Below are 19,189 nucleotides of genomic sequence, written 5' to 3'. Positions count from 1 at the left end.
GCATAAGCATCAAAAAAGGGGGGAGGCCCCGGGGGAGAAAAAAATAAAAATAAATATAAAAAACAAACGCCTAGCGCGGAAAACAATTGCCGATCAATGGCGGGAGGCGCATAGAATCCGACACCTTTCTCATGCCCCTAATTCGACTTCCAAACCACAAGGCAGTCCCACTTAACAAAAACAATCAGAGAACAGTTGCTCCGTCAGAATTCCGGTTGAAGGGGGACAACATGCACGTGAATATTTTTCGTCTCCCCCGAGATGTTTGAAATTGGACCAATACCAAAGGCAGAATCAGAGACAAAATTGATTTTTCTTTTGGCTGAGTACAATTATAATACTAAGAAATATACATATATATATATATATATATATATATATATATATATATATATATATATATATATATATATATATATATATATATATATCCTAATGGAAATTTAAAAATTCTAGAAAACGGCGAGCGACAGGGAAAAACGAGTGATTAAGATCATGGAAATTTTAAAAATTCTAGATAACGGCAAGCGAGAGGAAAGAACGCGTGATTAAGATGATCAAATCAAAGGTAACAGAAATAAAAGAACGACAATTCAAACTTTACACAAAAGGGACAGACCGCAGAATAATCATGGCTAGTAAAAAAAAAAAAAAAAAATCCCTCCCAATTCGATGGACCGGCCGGCCATACAGATTTCCTTGCGGTATCTTGGTCTGGGTCACACATAATTAGACCGACCTTTAGACTACACGAAAATAAAAGACAGGAACAATTATCATGTGACATTTAGAAGTCTGGTTGAGACTACGACAATTGTAAATTGAATTACGACTTTATGGATTTTTTTTTCTTTAAATTACATGACCTATTAGGTGCATTTACATCAACGGCAACGGAAGCCGTCATATATTTCTGGAATAATTCGTTATACCCTTTTCAGCTTAGTACAGAAGAAGAAGAAGAAGAAGAAGAAGAAGAAGAAGAAGAAGAAGAAGAAGAAGAAGAAAAACTGTAGGATTAGTAATACTAACGCGACGAAATGTTGAAAAAATATAAAATGACTGTGCTCTTTGCAGAAAGACACGGTACCTGCCTTCTCTCAAGAGGGGCGAATTCCCTTAAAATAAGGGTCTAATTTGCTAAAAACTCTTCCACATAATCAAAAATGATCCACCACGCCCGCACAGACACCATTCGGCTTGAAACAAAAACAATAAGGCTGAAAATTTCAACTTTTTAACTCGCTGCTTATCGTCACCGACACGCTGGACGTAATTACTTTTAAAGTATTCAACAGCTCATCAAAAGTTAAGTCTCATTTGGAAATTAAATGCTGGCGAAGGAGAAAAAGTAAGTTGATAAAATTATGGTCGCGATTAACATGAATTTTCCATGATTAATGGCAACTATTTCAAACTCTACGGGACTTCAGGTTTTTTTTTTTTGGGTCACTGAACAATCTTGGGAGAGAGAGAGAGAGAGAGAGAGAGAGAGAGAGAGAGAGAGAGAGAGAGAGAGAGAGAGGAGCAAAGAATGGAGGAAGGAAGGAGGGGTGGTATTTGAACGAAGACAATTCACGCCACTGTCTCACATTAACTAAAAAAAAACATTAAGTACGATCACAACGAGGTGACAAATAGCACCAATAAAGATGGAACAACGAAATAACGTCGATGATCCTGATAACACCTACAATGGCCACAATAACGCCAATAACAGCGGGGAGAGAAGCCCGGAAAGGGAAGGAGAGAAAAGAACGCCGAGATTAAAGAATAACAAGATAAGGTCGATTATCATTTCCAGGCACGATCGCTATCAAATTTACGAGACAACTGACTAAACTTCCAGGTTTAATCAAAGTAATTGGAGGTACCCGTTGTTGCCCACGCTTGTTCATAGACCATGTTGATGATGATAATGATGATGATGGTGATGATGATGATGATTTCCAACGAGATTCAATTAAAGCGATCGATAGATTAGGGCCAGGAACTTTTAAATGTAAGAAATAATATATATTTAATCGTTATAACGTACAAGCACACTGACGCTGCAATTACGATTAGATCATCTTTGCCGCGTTTCGTTTAGACGAGATACTCCCAAAGCGCATTAAGTTATACATAGCTCTTGATACAAGGTACGGTATTATTTCCTCAATTCTTATTTTCGACTTTCATTCAAAGCGTGACATGAGTTGCTTGACGTCAAATGTTCTTAAATTCGTACACTCGTCACAACCTACAGTCTCGCCTGAAAATTTGACTTACCGACAGTAGGCTATACAATTACATATGTCTCTCGGCAATTATCATATACACTGCAACTGGAGGCATGGAAGATGTATTAGTATATGGCTGGAAGATGAAACTAAACACGCAAATCAAACTCCACTTCAGCGTGGCAACTTCTAGGAATCAAACCCTACAAAAAAAAAAAAAAAAAAAAGCCAGTTATAAAGGATAACAGGTCAGTTTCAAACGAAATAAAAAATAATAATAAATAAATAAACACATACTAATAACTTTTTCCGCTTGAAAAGGTTAATCAGAACATCATCAACACAGTAGCGGCCGACAAGTGTCGACTCACCACTGTTTGTGGAACAGCCTCCTGCCCTAATGACTTTGGACACCGACTCGTTAACTATTGACTCACTCCTACTCACCACTACTGAATTAATGCTGGCTCTATTCTGCATGTTCGTACACAATTAGGATACTTTTTTTGTATTAAACACAGTCTCATGCTCCGTTTTGAAAGTTGACTTGGAAACCTACATATTTACTAGTAGCTATGGTCCAATCCATTCAATAACCAATGGAAGTGGTAAAGAAAAATGTCCCTCTTCAATGAAAGGTTGTGTTCCTAAATTTGAAACTGAAGTTTCGCAGTTTTTTTTTAGAAAAATAATAATAATAATAATAATAATAATAATAATAATAATAATAATAATAATAAGTTAAAAGAAACTAAAACCAAAAAATTGAGACTAACGCCAACAAAACTGTCCTGCACGAACGAAAATTGAAAACCAAGCCTTACAGCGCCGCACCATCAAAATCCCCTCGAAGAAGAGTAATGAGACGCCAGCTCTGATAGGGGCTATATGAATGGCCCTGTGTAGCTTATCACTGAGCATGATAACGGTCCCAAGATGCCTGATTATGCACAGACATGTCTGGGCGAACAGAGTATGATCGGCTACGAAAGCAATGGCGCGTGAGTCAGCAAACAATCACGGGCAGTGTGTGTGTGTGTGTCACTTTTTGAACGTAATACATTTTACCTGGAAAAATACTCGGAATTATCTGATAATGATCACAAAGTATTGAGCAAAGAAGCGACGAGCTGGTGGGGGTCATCTTGGGCGAGGCTAAATGGGTCGAACGTAGTACCATTTAATATTGAATTTTAGACCGAACGAGTATTTTATTTCCTAGCAGGACGAATTAATCCTGGATGCCCAGCACCACAATCATCATGATATACGGAAGGACACACAACACCATGAGCGTTGAATGTTTGAGAGAGAGAGAGAGAGAGAGAGAGAGAGAGAGATATGAGAACAACACACGCACAACGTAGAACTCGAGTAGTAAACAGTGAAGATATACAACCATTATCGTATAGCCTACGGACACCTGACCCACCGACTACATCACAAAAAAAGATGTTCTGTCACTGTCATCCTTTCTCTCTCTCTCTCTCTCTCTCTCTCTCTCTCTCTCTCTCTCTCTCTCTTGCTCTCGGATCAAAATGAAACAGAATCGGCCTTTGAAAGGAATAAGAGACGATTGTCCATCGGGACCCAGCTACCCGTTATGGGAAATAAAAAATTAATTAAAGACCATCGCTGGATTACACAACTGGGAGCGCCCTCTCTCTCTCTCTCTCAAAAAAAAAAATAAAAAAAAGTAGACCTACGTGATCAGCTTCCTAAGCCTCCATTATCACAAGAATTTCACAAGAGCCACACGAATAAATTAACTCTTAGGATACACCGTGGTCGTGCAATTATCCGGCGGCCGATTGCTTCCCGAAATAGTTGGCCTTATATATGCGCACGAGTTTTGAAAGAGAAGTCATTTGGGAAAGTGCACAACACTAATAGCGCCTGGCTTTAAACAGGAGAGATAACTTCTGCAAAACTAATAATGATTTAATACAGAAAAAGTATCGCAGGTAAGATTCACAATAGATAAACTTAAATGTAAGGAGAAAGTAAGTATAATCTAAAAGCGATATTGACGTTTCAAATACAGAATATTTTAATACGCACAGCTTATTCTCAGAAAATAAACTAAACATTTCTGACTGCGAACGACGACACAGTGCAATATGAGTCAGATATTCGCTACATATTATTCCTAAAATGGGTTAAAGCAGAAAAATAATCTACGATTAGCAATACAACGCCTCACCTAAAAAGTAATCTCACTGCACGAGTAACAAAAGTTACGAAAAGTTACGAGTTATAAGCAATTATGTCAATAAATAAAAAAAAATGTCTAAAAAGCCATGTTTAAAGACAATATAGCATTATAATACATAAGTATCTGTTCCCGAAAAGAACTGAAACCACACAATACAATAATACATTCGGTGTATTTATTAATGAACGAACTAACATTTAATATATGGTACGGTCGTATCGCATGAGATGGAAAATATAGAAGCTGTCAGAATAAATCAAGTATACACGATGACACTACGCACGAGAGGGAGAGAGAGAGAGAGGCAATTCAATTACAACGTTCGCTAAAAGATGAAGCAAAATGACTAACATAACTATGCTATATGAACTGTACTCTCATAACTAAACAAAATAGAAATTACAGGCGCAAATTCTCCAGTGGTAAGGTGTCGCGCTCGGGGCCCGTCACCGCAAATGTCATTAAACAACTGTCAGGTTTCCCAGCCAATGGCAGAGGGCCGAGCCATCGCATGACAATGAGAGTAAACGGCGATGATGGAAATGCTTTACGATAAATACCGAATATAAAATGACTTAGTCAAAGAATACATAATATTTATGATTAACAAAGGCAATAAGAGTTTTTGTTACGTAAATCATTAAGAATGAACACGCACGTGAAAACAAAATAATTGGTAAAAAAAAAAAAAATTAGTTAACGCTACCTAATATCGCATGGAGAGAGAGAGAGAGAGAGAGAGAGAGAGAGAGAGAGAGAGAGAGAGAGAGTGTGGTTTGCGGTGAAAAACAAATGAGAGTCTACACTCCTTCCTCCCCCCCCTACCAAATGCCCCAAAATAACCTTTGGTAACCTTGCCACTCGGTGTTTTATTGGGGGAAACCCCATTTATTGTTCATTCATTCATTCCGAAGTGCAATATAACTCCATGGTTCCTCTCTAGTGTTCTCTCAAGTCGATAAGACACAAACACGTGAGAAAATCACGATACGTACTCGCGCACGCACTGGTATAGGTACGGTATGTGATCGTCGTTCTAGGAAAAAGGAAACTTTATAACCCGACTATTGCGTAAGGGCAGGCAGGGAGGTATTAATCTGGGTACTAAGAGATTTATTACACAATACACAGACACACACAAACACACGCGCACAGACAACAAACATATACACACACACACACACCCATATATATATATATATATATATATATATATATATATATATATATATATATATATATATATATATATATATATATATATATCTGTGTGTATATACGTGTAATGTATAAACAAAGAACACACTGCCTAGAAATTAAGGACACAGTATGTAGTTTAAAACTAGAAAACTCACAATCTTCAAGCAACGCAAGCATTTAAGATAGTTAAACACTAAAATGGCAGATAGGCTTGTACCCGTAAGCGGAATTTCAAGCCTAAGAGAGATGGACTTCAATGCAGCACTTCCTGCGAGTCTCTCGTATAAAAACGCAAACGACCTTGCGGCAATATAGTTAGTTGCATGGGCGTGTCTTTAGACCCCAAAGCATAACACACGGCCCTCTCCAAAAGGGTACAGAGGATGAAGGATAATTTACTTAGGTGTCATGAGGCGGGAATACTGACCTTAAACAAACAAATATACATATACACTTCTCTGTTCCTGACAGGAGTCATTTTGACCAAGCAATGGCGTCTGCATTTTTTCCATAGTTTTTGCTTTAACACAGAGTCGCGGGGGCGTTGGTTTCCCCTAAAATACGCTTTCTTTCTATAGGAAGCCCCCCCCCCCTTATCAAATCATGTGCTACATGGGGTCGAATGGGTTCAGTGGAGGTTGTACAGAGTTAGGGTGGGGAGTTGGGGGGGGGGAGGTAAGTAAGGAATTGGGTAGGAGGAGGCGAATGGGAGGTAAAGCTGGCATTCTGAAGGTGCCATAAATAAAACCCTGAACTAGCTCTCATTGCCTGCTTCTCCTAAAATAATAAAAGCGCGGTGACGACCACCACTTCTCGCATTGTGAGCACGCGAGAATCGCACCCCCCACCCCTCCCCCTCCCTATACATCCCTGCCCAAGCAAGCTTCCCCCTACCAACTTACCCGACCAACCTAGACTATATAAGCCTGAATATACCAACACACCAGTTTCCTCCCGCACCACTGAAATGCTACCATAGACTCTTTCTATTCATTTTCTTTCCCATTACCTACATTCATAATTGAAACAAAGTTCCATTGTTGGTTGCAAAAATAACAGCTCAAACATTCCAAAAACCGAAACCAATCAAATCACTCTGAATGCTTCTGTTTTCATGAAAATTGATAAAAATGTTTTTTTGAAATGTGAAAAAAATGACTTAAAATATTTAATAATGTAGGCTACAAATCTCCATTTTTTCGGCGAAGTCAAGTTAATGTTGATATCGAAATTTACTAGTGTCACTTAAATTCCCAGATAAGAAATCTATGAATAATTTGTGCAAAACACGCGAGCGAGGTAGACGAGGAATGAAAAAAAAATCAGCTGTTCTTGGAATCAGGGAATAGCTGAAACAGATACTGATAAACTTCAATAATCAACAGTAACAATGAGACAGTTTCATCATAACCTGTTACCGATATCAAATAATACACTACACAACAAATACAAAGCATATAGATGGTGCCTTTATCGTTTCTTAAAGTAATACAATACTGAAAATGTTATCGTGCACTGAAACTGACAAGAGATATTAATCACAAAATACTTAAAATTTTGTCTCACTAAATCATATTCAATGATGGTGAGTGGATAGACTGACAGATAGATAAACAAATAGCAAAATAAACTGGCAGTGTCCTTACATCGTAAAATAAAACTAACTACTTGGCATTTCTTAGATTACATACAACCTAGTAAAAATTATTTCTGAAGTTTAACATACAACTTGGTAAAATAAAAGATGAAATGGGCGAATGGATCAAGACAAATAAAAAAAGCAACAAGGTATCCATGCACAATCAATCAAAATTACCTACCAGTTCTGTAAATTAATTAAAAAAAACCATTACAAGCATTCTAAAGTTCTACAAAACAAAACAAAAGGGAAATAAATGTATCACATAATGGGAAAATGTACGACAGCCAAGCGGTGTCCACATCATAATGGCACAAAGGCTCGAAAAACAATTATGACAGTTACAAACGACGTAAAATAAAGAAGTACACAACACTGATAAAAAAAAAATGAAAATACAACCATAAAACACAAGAGATTACAAAACACAACAAACACCATTAAAATGTCATTACTTGGGGAACACATGTTCCTATAACTTACCAGTTGGTGTATGTCTGCCATCGTCATCCATGATCTCTTCGACTTTGAAGATTTCGCCGATATCTTGCTGCGTTCCGCCTTTTCCCTCTGCGTGCCGCTGTATCTGGTGCAGCTGTTCCATCTGCAAATGCCGCATGGATCTGATGTGATGCAGCAATTGCAACTTGGCCCTGGTGGTGAAGTTACACAGGGCACAGGTGTACTGTCTTCTGTCTTCCATGAACTGTTGTTCGGTCACACACAAGTGTCGGAAGAGTACATTGAGAACTTCGTGCCTTTGGTGGGCCGCGTGCAGCTGAAGTTTGTGCACGCTGTTTGTATAGTATTCACAAAGGTTACACCTCACATGCAAAGGATTGGTATTGGACAAGTACTTGAGTTTCCACTCATTGCGAGGACCCCCTTCTAAGATATGGTTCACATGCTGCAGCTTTTGAAGATGTTTGTCGGTTTTACAGTGCAACTGAAAATTAGCTTTGAGATTTGTTTTGTATGAACACAGTTTGCAGATGTAGTTCCCTGCCACCACCAAAAGCACCTCGTTTTCGTTGGCTTTCGACCGATCGAGTTGCAGGTGAAGATTGAGCTGTTCTAAAGAGTCGGTGGAAAATGCTGAGCATACACAACAGGTGAATGCATGCCGGGGGTTAGGGGGAACTGGTTCAGGGGGAGGTTCAAGAGATTCAGGGTTCAGTCCAAGATCAAAGTGAGGTCCTGGCTGGTCTCCGCCATGGCTCAATGGGCCACCATGTCCCAAGTGTGGTCCCGGACCATGACCCAGAGGTCCACCTGGAGGTCCACCTGGTGGCATCTGACCTCCAGACATCATCTGAATGAGAAGTGCTTGGTTATAGGCGAGGTCAGCCAAGGCAGCCTCTGGCATTGGTGGTTTTTCACTCACACCCAAGTTACCCATCATGGCGGCAGCAGCAGCCGGGTTCCCTGCATACTGGAGCAGTGCCATAGGATCAATCTGTCCACTGGCGCTACCTCCACTCCCTTGCAATGCACTCAATTGCTGCATGTGTTTCACATTCTGCTGCAAAACCATCATGTTATGGGTGTGCTTTTCACTGGTCATGTGGATTCTTAAATTCCTTGCAACATTGGTCTCGTAGTTGCAAACATCACAGCGCCACACAGGTTTTGGCTTTTGCTGTTGCATGGGTGCTGGTGTTGTTGATGGCGTAGGTGTTTTTGGTGCAGAATAAATAGCACCAGATGGACTTTGTTGCTGAGATGTCAGGGACTGAGAGCCCAGTGGCCCATCTACATTGGGCATGCCACCATTCTGCAACTCCTGCATGTTGTTAAGATGTTTGTCACTCTGCATATGAATGGAAAGATTACCTTTGGTAGTAGTGGAGTAATTGCACACCTCACATCGGTAGGGTTTATAACCACATGTATAAGTTTCCCCTCGTGCAAGACGAGGGTGAGGTTGGTTTGTCAAACAGTAAATGCAAGTGGACTCATTCTCTGGGTGTTTTTCCTTCATGTGAATCTCAAGGGTTTCTTGGTACTTATAATGCCAATTACATTTGGGGCACTTGAGCGTTTTGCAGGAATTACGCGAATGCATGAAGGCCATCTGACCCCCTAGCTGACGTGACTGTTGAAGGATTAGGTCACACTTGTCACAGTTGACACCCTGAGGTCGCCCACTCATGTGTTCTGGGCAAGCACCGATGATGGTGCCTGTAAGCTGAGTCACAGGGGACTGCAGAGGTGAAAAACTTGTTGGTGACATTGAAGTGACAGGCGAGACAGATGCTCGTCCATTGGCTCCAAGGGCAGAAACAGGTGACTTCCGACTGATGTCTGGTGTTCGAATTGCAGCTGGGTGTTGGGGGGCTGCAAAGGGGTCGTTTCTCGGCTGCTGCTGTTGATGGTGAAGCTGATGCTGCTGATGATGGTGCTGCTGCTGCTGCTGATGCTGATGCTGCTGTTGTTGATGCTGCTGATGCTGCTGTTGTTGCTGTTGTTGTTGCTGCTGCTGCTGCTGTCGCACCAGGTCATAAAAGTCAGTTAGTTCAGTTTTCACTATAGGGGTATGTCCCTCCTCACTCACAGACTGATGGGCATCGTTGTTGTGCGCGGCCTTGACAGGTGAAGATGGCTGCGGGGATGGGGAGGTACCGCTGGGGGCCCTTGTGGGCAACAGGGTGGCCAGCGGTCCCCCAGGTTGGCTGCTGCTGCTGCTGCAGTCGTTACTACTGCCGCTGCCGCTGCCGCCATGCCCAGGGGGTATCACTGGCTCTAGGAACGAGACTCGCGGTTCCTCCCGACCCGCACACTGAATGATGGCCGAGGCGTTCTTGGCCGCCAAAAGGTCCTTTTCCTCGTCGACCAGCACTACACTATGGTCGCCCATCGCATGGGCAATAAACGATTTAACATATCCAAAAGACAACTTACATACAAAACACATCAATATAGGTTTAATTGGAACTTGCGAGTAGTCTAATAATGGAAGTTTTGTTTTCTCACTGGAACTATTATTTTTGCTATCACTGTCTTTACATTCATTTTCACTGTCTTTATCACCAACGGTAAAGACCCTGTAGTTATGAACAATGGGAACGTCAGGAACTTTGTTATCCTGGATAAGCGAGGTGAAGGTTTGTCCGTAAAGGGCGGTATAGAAGGCGGGGTTCTTGGTCACATAGATGGCGTTGGCGATGGTGGGGATGGTGGGGCTGGCGGTGGTGGAGAGTGGGTGCCTGGGAGAGTCTACGATGGACCCCTCATGCTGGGGCAGCTCTAACCCCGCCACACCCCCATCATCTTCACTCATCTCCGAGTCGAAGATATACGCCGACCCGTCGGGATTGTACACGATTTTGCCATCGAACTTCTCCACATCACTCGAGGACTCGGTCAAGGCATCCTGCACGGGCGTGCCCGAAGCCACGCAGTGGTGGCGCGTGTACAATTCCGCTGATGTGAAGTGCGTATGGCACGTCATGCATGTGAGATTAAATGTTGTGGGCGGCGACGCTGACGGTGCCGACGTCGACGACGACGAGGAAGTGGCACTGGGACCCTGCTGAACGAGGGGTCCAGGACCTTCCTCTCCCGCCAAGGGGGAGGTGGAGGGAGCGTCCTCGGGACTCATTTTTGTGGGCGTAGGCTCTTTCTTCTCCTGCTGCTGCTGCTGATGCCGATTCTCCTGGTGCTGCTCCTGCTGTTGTTGCTGTTGTGGGTGGGCGGGGGCGTCGACAGGGTCAGTAGGAGGGTGTGGTGGGGGCCGGGGGCATCCCTTCAGAGGTGACTCTCCCCTCTCCTCTCCGGGCATGGCGGCACACACACACAGCCTCCGCTACTCACAGCCCTCGACCTTCTTGCACCATCTGCATGGAAATGGAAAAAAAAAGGATAGTCGTTACTATTCGATCAATGGAAAATGCAGTCTACAAAAATATTTGATGTCAATAATATCAGTGTTAAGCATCTGAACGAATTTGGATCTTAATTTGTTGAATTTGCATACTATTCGATCAATTGTAAAATGCAGTCTACAAAAATATTTGATATCGATAATATCAGTGTAAAGCATCTGAACGAATTTGGATCTTAATTTGTTGAATTTGCATACTATTCGATCAATGGAAAATGCAGTCTACAAAAATATTGAATATCAATAATAGTGTAAAACATCTGAACGAATTTGGATATTAACTTGTTGAATTTGAATATTATTCGATCAATGGAAAATGCAGTCTAAAAAAATATTTAATATCAACAATAGTGTAAAACACCTGAACGAATTTGGATATTGGATATTAATTTGTTGAATTTGCATACCAAAGTCGTCATAAAAAAAAAAGTGACATGGACAAAAACTATATAGAAACCCTGAATGATTTACTGGATAATTAACAAACACTGAGGGATATCATTTTAAAAGTTAGGCAAAAACCATTCATTCGTTACACAGCAAAACAACTTTTGATAAAGTAATGTAACATTCCCGGCGGAGAGAGAGAGAGAGAGAGAGAGAGAGAGAGAGAGAGCAATGATCCATTACAACAACAAGCGTTTGGACCCGAATTCCCCCTTTGTTCCACATACCCATAAACGTGAGGCTTACAAGCCAATGTATTCAGTGCGTCTCTGGTAAACGAAAAGAAGCCCCAGCAATAGACACACACGAGGCGGATTATTCTTCCGCTTTCAAGGTCGTACCAAAGACATGAAGGTTCATGAATATAAAAAAATACTGGTAGGTGGAGAAAATGAAAGGAAAGTCACAAAAAAAAAAAATTCCGAACAATTATGCAGGCATGTTTTTCGCTGCTTGCAAAACCGGAAAGCTGTGAGACATTAACCTGGCTTTTCCTTATCCGTCGAAGGTGGCACCGAAGCGCCTCGGAATGTGTCACCCAAAGCTCGGAGAATAAATAAATGCAATGATGACTGTTCGGCACATTCCATTGGAATACATTTTTCCCTAGACTTTAGGCCCAAAAACAATGTAACCCCCTTTATGTACACGGATACACAAATCAAAATCTAGAATTGAGGTGACAACTCGCAAAGGCTTTGGTTACAGTAAGCAAGGATTTCATAGCGTGAGCAGTACTTCAAGTCATTTCTTTTGCATTTCGTCGAAACATGAGCGTTTCAGAATTTGCAAACTATAAAGACAGGTTTCGACATGGATCGTGTGACTGGGAATATCTATTAGATATTAGCAGTAACCCAAATAAACAAACATTTCAAACAATACTTAATCAAACACAAAAGCTGATTAATTACTGAGACGCACAACGAAAAAAAAATGAATAAGATCCCCGTTTACAGCAAAAAATTAGATTTACCGAGAGAGAGAGAGAGAGAGAGAGAGAGAGAGAGAGAGAGAGAGAGAGAGGGAAAGGAGGGGAGTGAGTATCCGAAATGAAAGTAACCAATGAAGAGAGGGGAGGAATAAAGATACGATGTGTCGCTGAGAGGAGAGATAGGGTAGAGCGGGAAGGGGAGGGGGTCTCTCTAAAGGGGGAGAGGGGGGATTGGGCCGGGGGGAAGAGAGGAAAGTCGGCAACAACAGAACACTATCAGATTGCCAACGTTACCCCGCTGAGCCCACCAGGTGCAAGCCTTGCTTTCCTGGGCCCAGACAGGCAGCAAATTTCAAGGCTACATGCTCCGTCGTCCTACAAGTCTCCCGAAGCATACGCGAGTTGAGAGAGAGAGAGAGAGAGAGAGAAAGAGAAAATAAAAATGTATCATACCCATTTTTCTAAGGTAAGACTGTATAAAAACTTGTCACTGAATCTGTGATATTCCATTACAGGTAACTCAAAAAGAAATCAAATACTTTTGAAGAAAACCAGTCGTGGAACATCATTCAACGCCTACATCAAATACGACGGGTTTACTTGTGCAGTGACGATAATAATAACACGGGTACTCTACTTAATAACAGTATATCAAAATAATGAAAACTACAAACAATAAACGCCAAGTACATATCGTCTACCCCAAAATAAAAACGTCTTCGGAAATAAATATGAAAACAGCTTATAAATGGAATGCGCCCAGAACTCATTCCTGTAATATGTGTGTATGTGTATGTGTATATATATATATATATATATATATATATATATATATATATATATATATATATAACTTTTCAACCTTAAAAACCGCAACTCGACATGTGTGTGAGTCCATGCATATATACTGTATATATATATATATATATATATATATATATATATATATATATATATATATATATATATATATATATATATGTACATATATTAAGAGGAACTAATGCAATTTATATGGTAAATATTTCTAACAATGGAAATTAAGATCTTGCCCATAGAAAAGGGAAATACTAGTACCAACAATTACCATGTTAAGATGATTATATGTAAGTAGATTATATATACATACATACATATATATACATATATATATATATATATATATATATATATATAATGTGTGTGTGTAAAACCAAGAGCAAGTATAAGGAAAATTTATTTACACCTACGTAATATTCAAAAACTAAAATACACTGAGAGAGAGAGAGAGAGAGAGAGAGAGAGAGAGAGAGAGAGAGAGAGAGAGAGAACCCAGACCTCCCTTGAAGTGACGTTATCATCGATAAAACCATTTTCCATAACCCCTCACTCTCTCTCTCTCCCCTCGCCTCTCTCCTCCTCCTCCTCCTCCTCCTCCTAGAGACGTCCCTCTCCCCAACCTCCCTCTCCCCACCCTCACGCCGCAATCTCTTTTCTCTTGAAACACACTTGTACTCAACAGGTTCAGTAACTAAAAGAGAATCTGCGCAGAGCAACAAACTGATCTTAGTACGCCGTCAAATAATATAATAATAAAATAATGATGAACTTGAGGATGATCTGCAATACTAATTATCTATAGATCGATTCACCTCTCACAGTCTCCCCACTCTTCCCCTTCTTTCGTCTTTTCTCTTTTTTGTAAGTTTTCCTTTATTACATTCAAATGACGAACTGAGGGGAGGAGGAAACGAAAGCCTTAGGCAACCTCCTCGTTTTGGTTATTTTTGCCAATCTTTGAATTTGTGACTTTGATCGGCGAAAGTTGATCATCTTCCGCTATATATATAGGTACTGTCGGCGATTCGGCAAATGCTTGGCGGAATTTTTAAACAATAACGCGTATGTTCTTAGAAAAACCGTCTCGTCAGCGTCACACTCTATAGAACTTACAGAGGTTCGAACGGAGTTCTGATGACTTGCAAGGAATCGCACACGGGTCCTTCGGGGGGGCTGATGCGCGATAAAGATATGAACGGGCTGGATAACGACAACGCGAGAGAGAGAGAGAGAGAGAGAGAGAGAGAGAGAGAGAGAGAGAGAGAGAGAGAGTAGTCGTACTGGTGCCTAAAACATTTCGTTTACGTTAAAATGATCAATGATATCTTTGAATCTTCTTTCTAATTATTAATCGATCTCCAGATATGCTAAGATCGAGAAGAAGGAAAAATAATGAATGAGTTTCCAAACTCCCCTAACAGAATCCTTGCGCAGTGGGCGTTCCCCTTCCCCCGACCCCCTTACTCCCTCACTAGCCCGTTTGTACTCTAAAACACAAGCCAAGAATGCTCATCTTTTACAGTTTATCGGTCAAAACAAAAAATATAATCCGTGAAAACCATGGTCGTTCACCACCGGAGGTGTATGAGATCTCTCTCTCTCTCTCTCTCTCTCTCGCTCTCTCTCTCTTTGCGGGTAGCTATGCTGTTGTCATGCCAACACAAATGTTATTAGCCTCACCCTTTAAAATGGCCGGAGTCTGAAGAGGGGAGCACTACATCCTTAGACTTTCTCAAGACTTCGTACCGTCCGCCTAACAAAACACCTTTAAGGGTATTTCTTAAGGCGGTCGTGCGCTACTTTTGCCGTTTGTAAATAACGCCGGTTAACAATTGTGGGTAATTATATCTTTTAAAAGCGCCAAAGGTACGACATTTATATGCGCACACACACATAACAGTAACACAACTACAATTTGCGAATATAATCGGTATAAAACTAAATACGTTTACAAGGGCATACAGCTACATACATCTATGCACATGACATTCGCTCTACCAGAGAAAGGTCTACAGTGCGATTCCACTTTCATAAATTGTTACATTACGATAATTTTGTTAAACCACTGACCCGAAATCATTCGAAAACGCACCAGCGTACAAGTTTGATTCAATTTGGGATTGCTCTGTTAAATTTTACTGCGCCTCTGATCACATCACTACTGAACTGTGTGACTGGTATCTAGTCAACTTGAATAGGTCAAGGCCCCTTATCCTAAAACAGTGGCTGAACACTCGAAGGGCATAAACCCCGATAAAAACGGGATGTATACACTGTTTCCCTATGATGTAAGAAAAGAGGTTAATACTCAGAAGGAATAAAAAACGCAGTACGTTTTCGCGATACTTTACCAAAAAGACGCCATAATTGTTTTTTCTTTTATCTGTTAGCAATGGTCCCGATCATTTATAAATGATTTCTAAGGTACATGCGATCGCGTCCAACTCAATGATCACTTTCAAGAAAACTTCTGCTATTAATAAATTCGGCTTTCTTTCATAATTCAATATCCTATTTCTGTTTCACATAAAACGTTTGTACAGCAGTAGTTTAGCCAAATACTATCTTAAACTCGGAGAATATTATCTTTTTACAATTAAGTTAAAAACAATAATAAAAACAAATTAAACAATCTGATAGAGCAGTAACATTCACCTCTAGGAAGCACACATGCGTTCAACGAAAAGTGTGGCAAGCATCATCTTACGGGGAGATTGCACATTTGCCTACCAAAGCTTAGAAATAAGTTTCGCGGACTGTAATGAGGTACTGGTGCTTTAAATTTTTCCCCTATCACAATAACAATTCCTGTCACAACCACCCACAGCAATAATGTTACCTCTCATATTTTAACTATTGCCCTCGCTCATTTTCCGAAATAAAACTCGGGATTCAATGAACGGCAGCCTCGCCCAAAATTTTAGCAATTTAACATGAATGCAGGTACAATCAGTCTCTACATTACACTTGTGAGAGAGAGAGAGAGAGAGAGAGAGAGAGAGAGAGAGAGAGTACCAACAAAAGTTACAACACTGCATGGAGAAGAGACCACTACATGCACACACGCGCGCGCGCACACACACACACACACACACACAACAGAATGCACACAAGACACTCGCATAACCAAACGAAATTGGTGAGCTTTTATCCAAACGCCATAACCGGCACTAATCATCAATTTACTTTTTCGAAGCCGCTTAACAGCTGAAAATTATGTTCTAGTGATCATAGCTATAGCCGACCTACCATGTTGACTGTTGTCACTGTCAATACGAGATATTACCGGTTTGTCTTCATTGGGGCTAAACAATAATTCTTCCGCTTAAAAATCGGCATCATCACCACCGCCATAATCATTATCATTCTAATCTACAAGTGTGACTCAAACTGCAATTATATTAGCTTTACTTTAGACAAGACGCTGTAACATCCAAGCTAACACGTCCTCACGCAATTACACCCTTTGTCATTAGTGAACACGTAAGTGTCTGCACATGCAATAGCATCTGAGTAGCTGCACTGGTAAATAAATGGGCGAAAAAATAAATATTTTTCAACATATACATTATAAGCATTTATAAAAAAACTAAATTTAACTTTACTAGAGAGAGAGAGAGAGAGAGAGAGAGAGAGAGAGAGAGAGAGAGAGAGAGAGAGAGAGAGAGAGAGAGAGAGAGGTATTAAAAGGACGATAATCATATCCGTTGTGAAATAGACCTGACTTCCACCCAAACCATCGGCATGAGCGCCATAGCCCTTATATATTGACAGCCTCGGCGGCGACGCTGAAGCGACGCGTCGCGGTGACGAGGTCACCCGTCATCAGAGGTCGATCGGGGTCAAAGGACTTTGTAATCACGATGCGTTTTATCATCACGAATCCCTCATTTTCAGCGACTGAGCGATTGCTCCGAAAAGACACGCTTGTTTGGCGTCGTATCTCGCGATCGATGGGTAACCTGAAGATGAAATAATCCATCCAATTCACTGCTTTAGATTGTAAAAAAAATGGCGACGCAAAAAAGCTATGGTCATCGACGAGGAGATGAATCTGGATGCACGGAGGTGGGTCATAAACAAAGGCATCACTAAGGCGTTAAACGAAAATTTTAGCATCGGCAAGCGTACAACAATGTTAAGGATACGAGGCAGCAGAAAGACGCGTCACGTAATATCTCGAATTAATCCGAGATGAAAAAGCGATGGACGGAAAATCAAAGTCTCTTCTCCAAGGCATCACCGGACCTGGCGCTTGATAATATACTCTATGGAAGCGAGTTCAAGCTGAATGTTTGGAGAGAAGAAAAAGGAAGGAAAGGACATCGAGGATATATGGTAGGGTGGGCGGGTGCAGAGGAATGGCTGGGTATAAAGGGGTAGGTTACTACAGAGAGAGAGAGAGAGAGAGAGAGAGAGAGAGAGAGAGAGAGAGAGAGAGAAGTGAAGGGATATCGGATTAAGCTAAAAGTGTGGCCCTCCATTGTTCTTTTGTTTGTTGGCGGAGGCCGTGATGTGACGTGTAGCTTGGCCGACGCATTATTTCGTGAAGTGGCCCTCCTACTTCCCTGAAGACTATCCGCCCCCCGCGCCCCCTCCTCTTCAGGTGTACTTGTGTTTGTCTGTGTGATATCTGTAACGCGGGAACGTCCTGCTGAGACATTAACTGTGGCCCCCGAATGTAATAAAATTGTTAATTTTCAAACGCTTATCATGATGCGATCATCGGTAATCAGTTTCAATTCAATTGTGAACTTCTTGAAATGGTCTGACGTAATATGTCTCTCACTAACCAGCGTCAATACCCCAACACGGCCAAGGAAAATGAAATCCCACAGAAATAAAAGTGCGTAAATGTTCCAAAGACTGACTGCGTCAACCAAGAATAGTCATCGTCGTCGATATACGTCATATAAGAGTGAAATGGGAAATGTTATAAAATGAAAATAAAGTGAAACGGGAACGGTGCTGGCCTGAACAAACGTTCGTCAGGAAAACCAGAATTTCGAAGGAACTTCATCAATTAACGGAGGACTGAACATCGATGTCCTTTATGAATGGTACCAAGTTATGTCGGCACTACTATTCTCAAATCTCAATCATCACTTTTCAAAGCGTTCTCTTCCTTCCCTCCCGATACACCTCCACCTCCACCTCCACCTCATCCTCCTCCTCCTCCTCACACCTCAACCAAACAACCTCTCGACCTTCGTTGGTAATCAGTAGAATGAGCGTCGAGGTCCAAGCTTCACTTCCCTCACAACTCGACTCCATCTTACATGAAGTATTAACGGTACGAACTGGTAAATTTCTCTCTCTCTCTCTCTCTCTCTCTCTCTCTCTCTCTCTCTCTGCTAGAAACAAAATTTATATCTCTAATCATAACACTACAAGTACACTGAAACGAAAGGACACAGCATAAATTAAAAAAAGGAAGAAAAAGAGAGAGTTAAATTTCCGACAGCATACGACCCGAAGTATGACTAATCTGTTCTCCCATCGTTCTATGTACACGATCATTGATCACTTTAATTGTACCCTTTTTTTTTTACATGTGCCTTAAATGAGTAATTATGAACAAAGTACGGAATGTGGCTGAAATATTAAAACAGTGAGTTCCTTCGGCAAAACCTCGCAAGATCAAATCAACTCTACATAGATCGATTTCATCCTTTAACAAATCTGACATCCTCACGAACTGCTATCAGAAGCAAAGGAATCAGAGGGAACCAGAAAACAAGTAATTACGTAAAAACCTTTTTTTATTTTTTTTTTTTCATGAATTTTTCTCCCCATCCCCTACCGACATGATAACTTCCCAGCACATCCC

General features: G+C 41.0%; 1 protein-coding gene across 6 annotated transcripts in view; it reads right to left on the bottom strand.

The window, feature by feature from the left end:
* The window catches only part of zfh2 (Zn finger homeodomain 2), a 250,655-nt gene that overhangs the window by 15,189 nt on the left and 216,277 nt on the right, over window positions 1–19,189 (bottom strand). For all 6 annotated transcript variants that reach the window (XM_067121804.1, XM_067121803.1, XM_067121805.1 and 3 more), the window contains exon 2: window positions 7,760–11,112. In XM_067121804.1, the coding sequence (XP_066977905.1) occupies window positions 7,760–11,057 (3,298 nt within the window). In that variant the 5' untranslated portion in view covers window positions 11,058–11,112. The remainder of the gene's footprint in view (window positions 1–7,759; window positions 11,113–19,189) is intronic.

This window comes from Macrobrachium rosenbergii, chromosome 20 (genome assembly GCF_040412425.1).
Source record: "Macrobrachium rosenbergii isolate ZJJX-2024 chromosome 20, ASM4041242v1, whole genome shotgun sequence".
Classification (NCBI taxonomy): Eukaryota; Metazoa; Arthropoda; class Malacostraca; order Decapoda; family Palaemonidae; genus Macrobrachium; species Macrobrachium rosenbergii.
The sequence above is the reverse complement of the archived record's forward strand: the minus strand, read 5'-3'. Positions and strand labels throughout refer to the sequence as shown.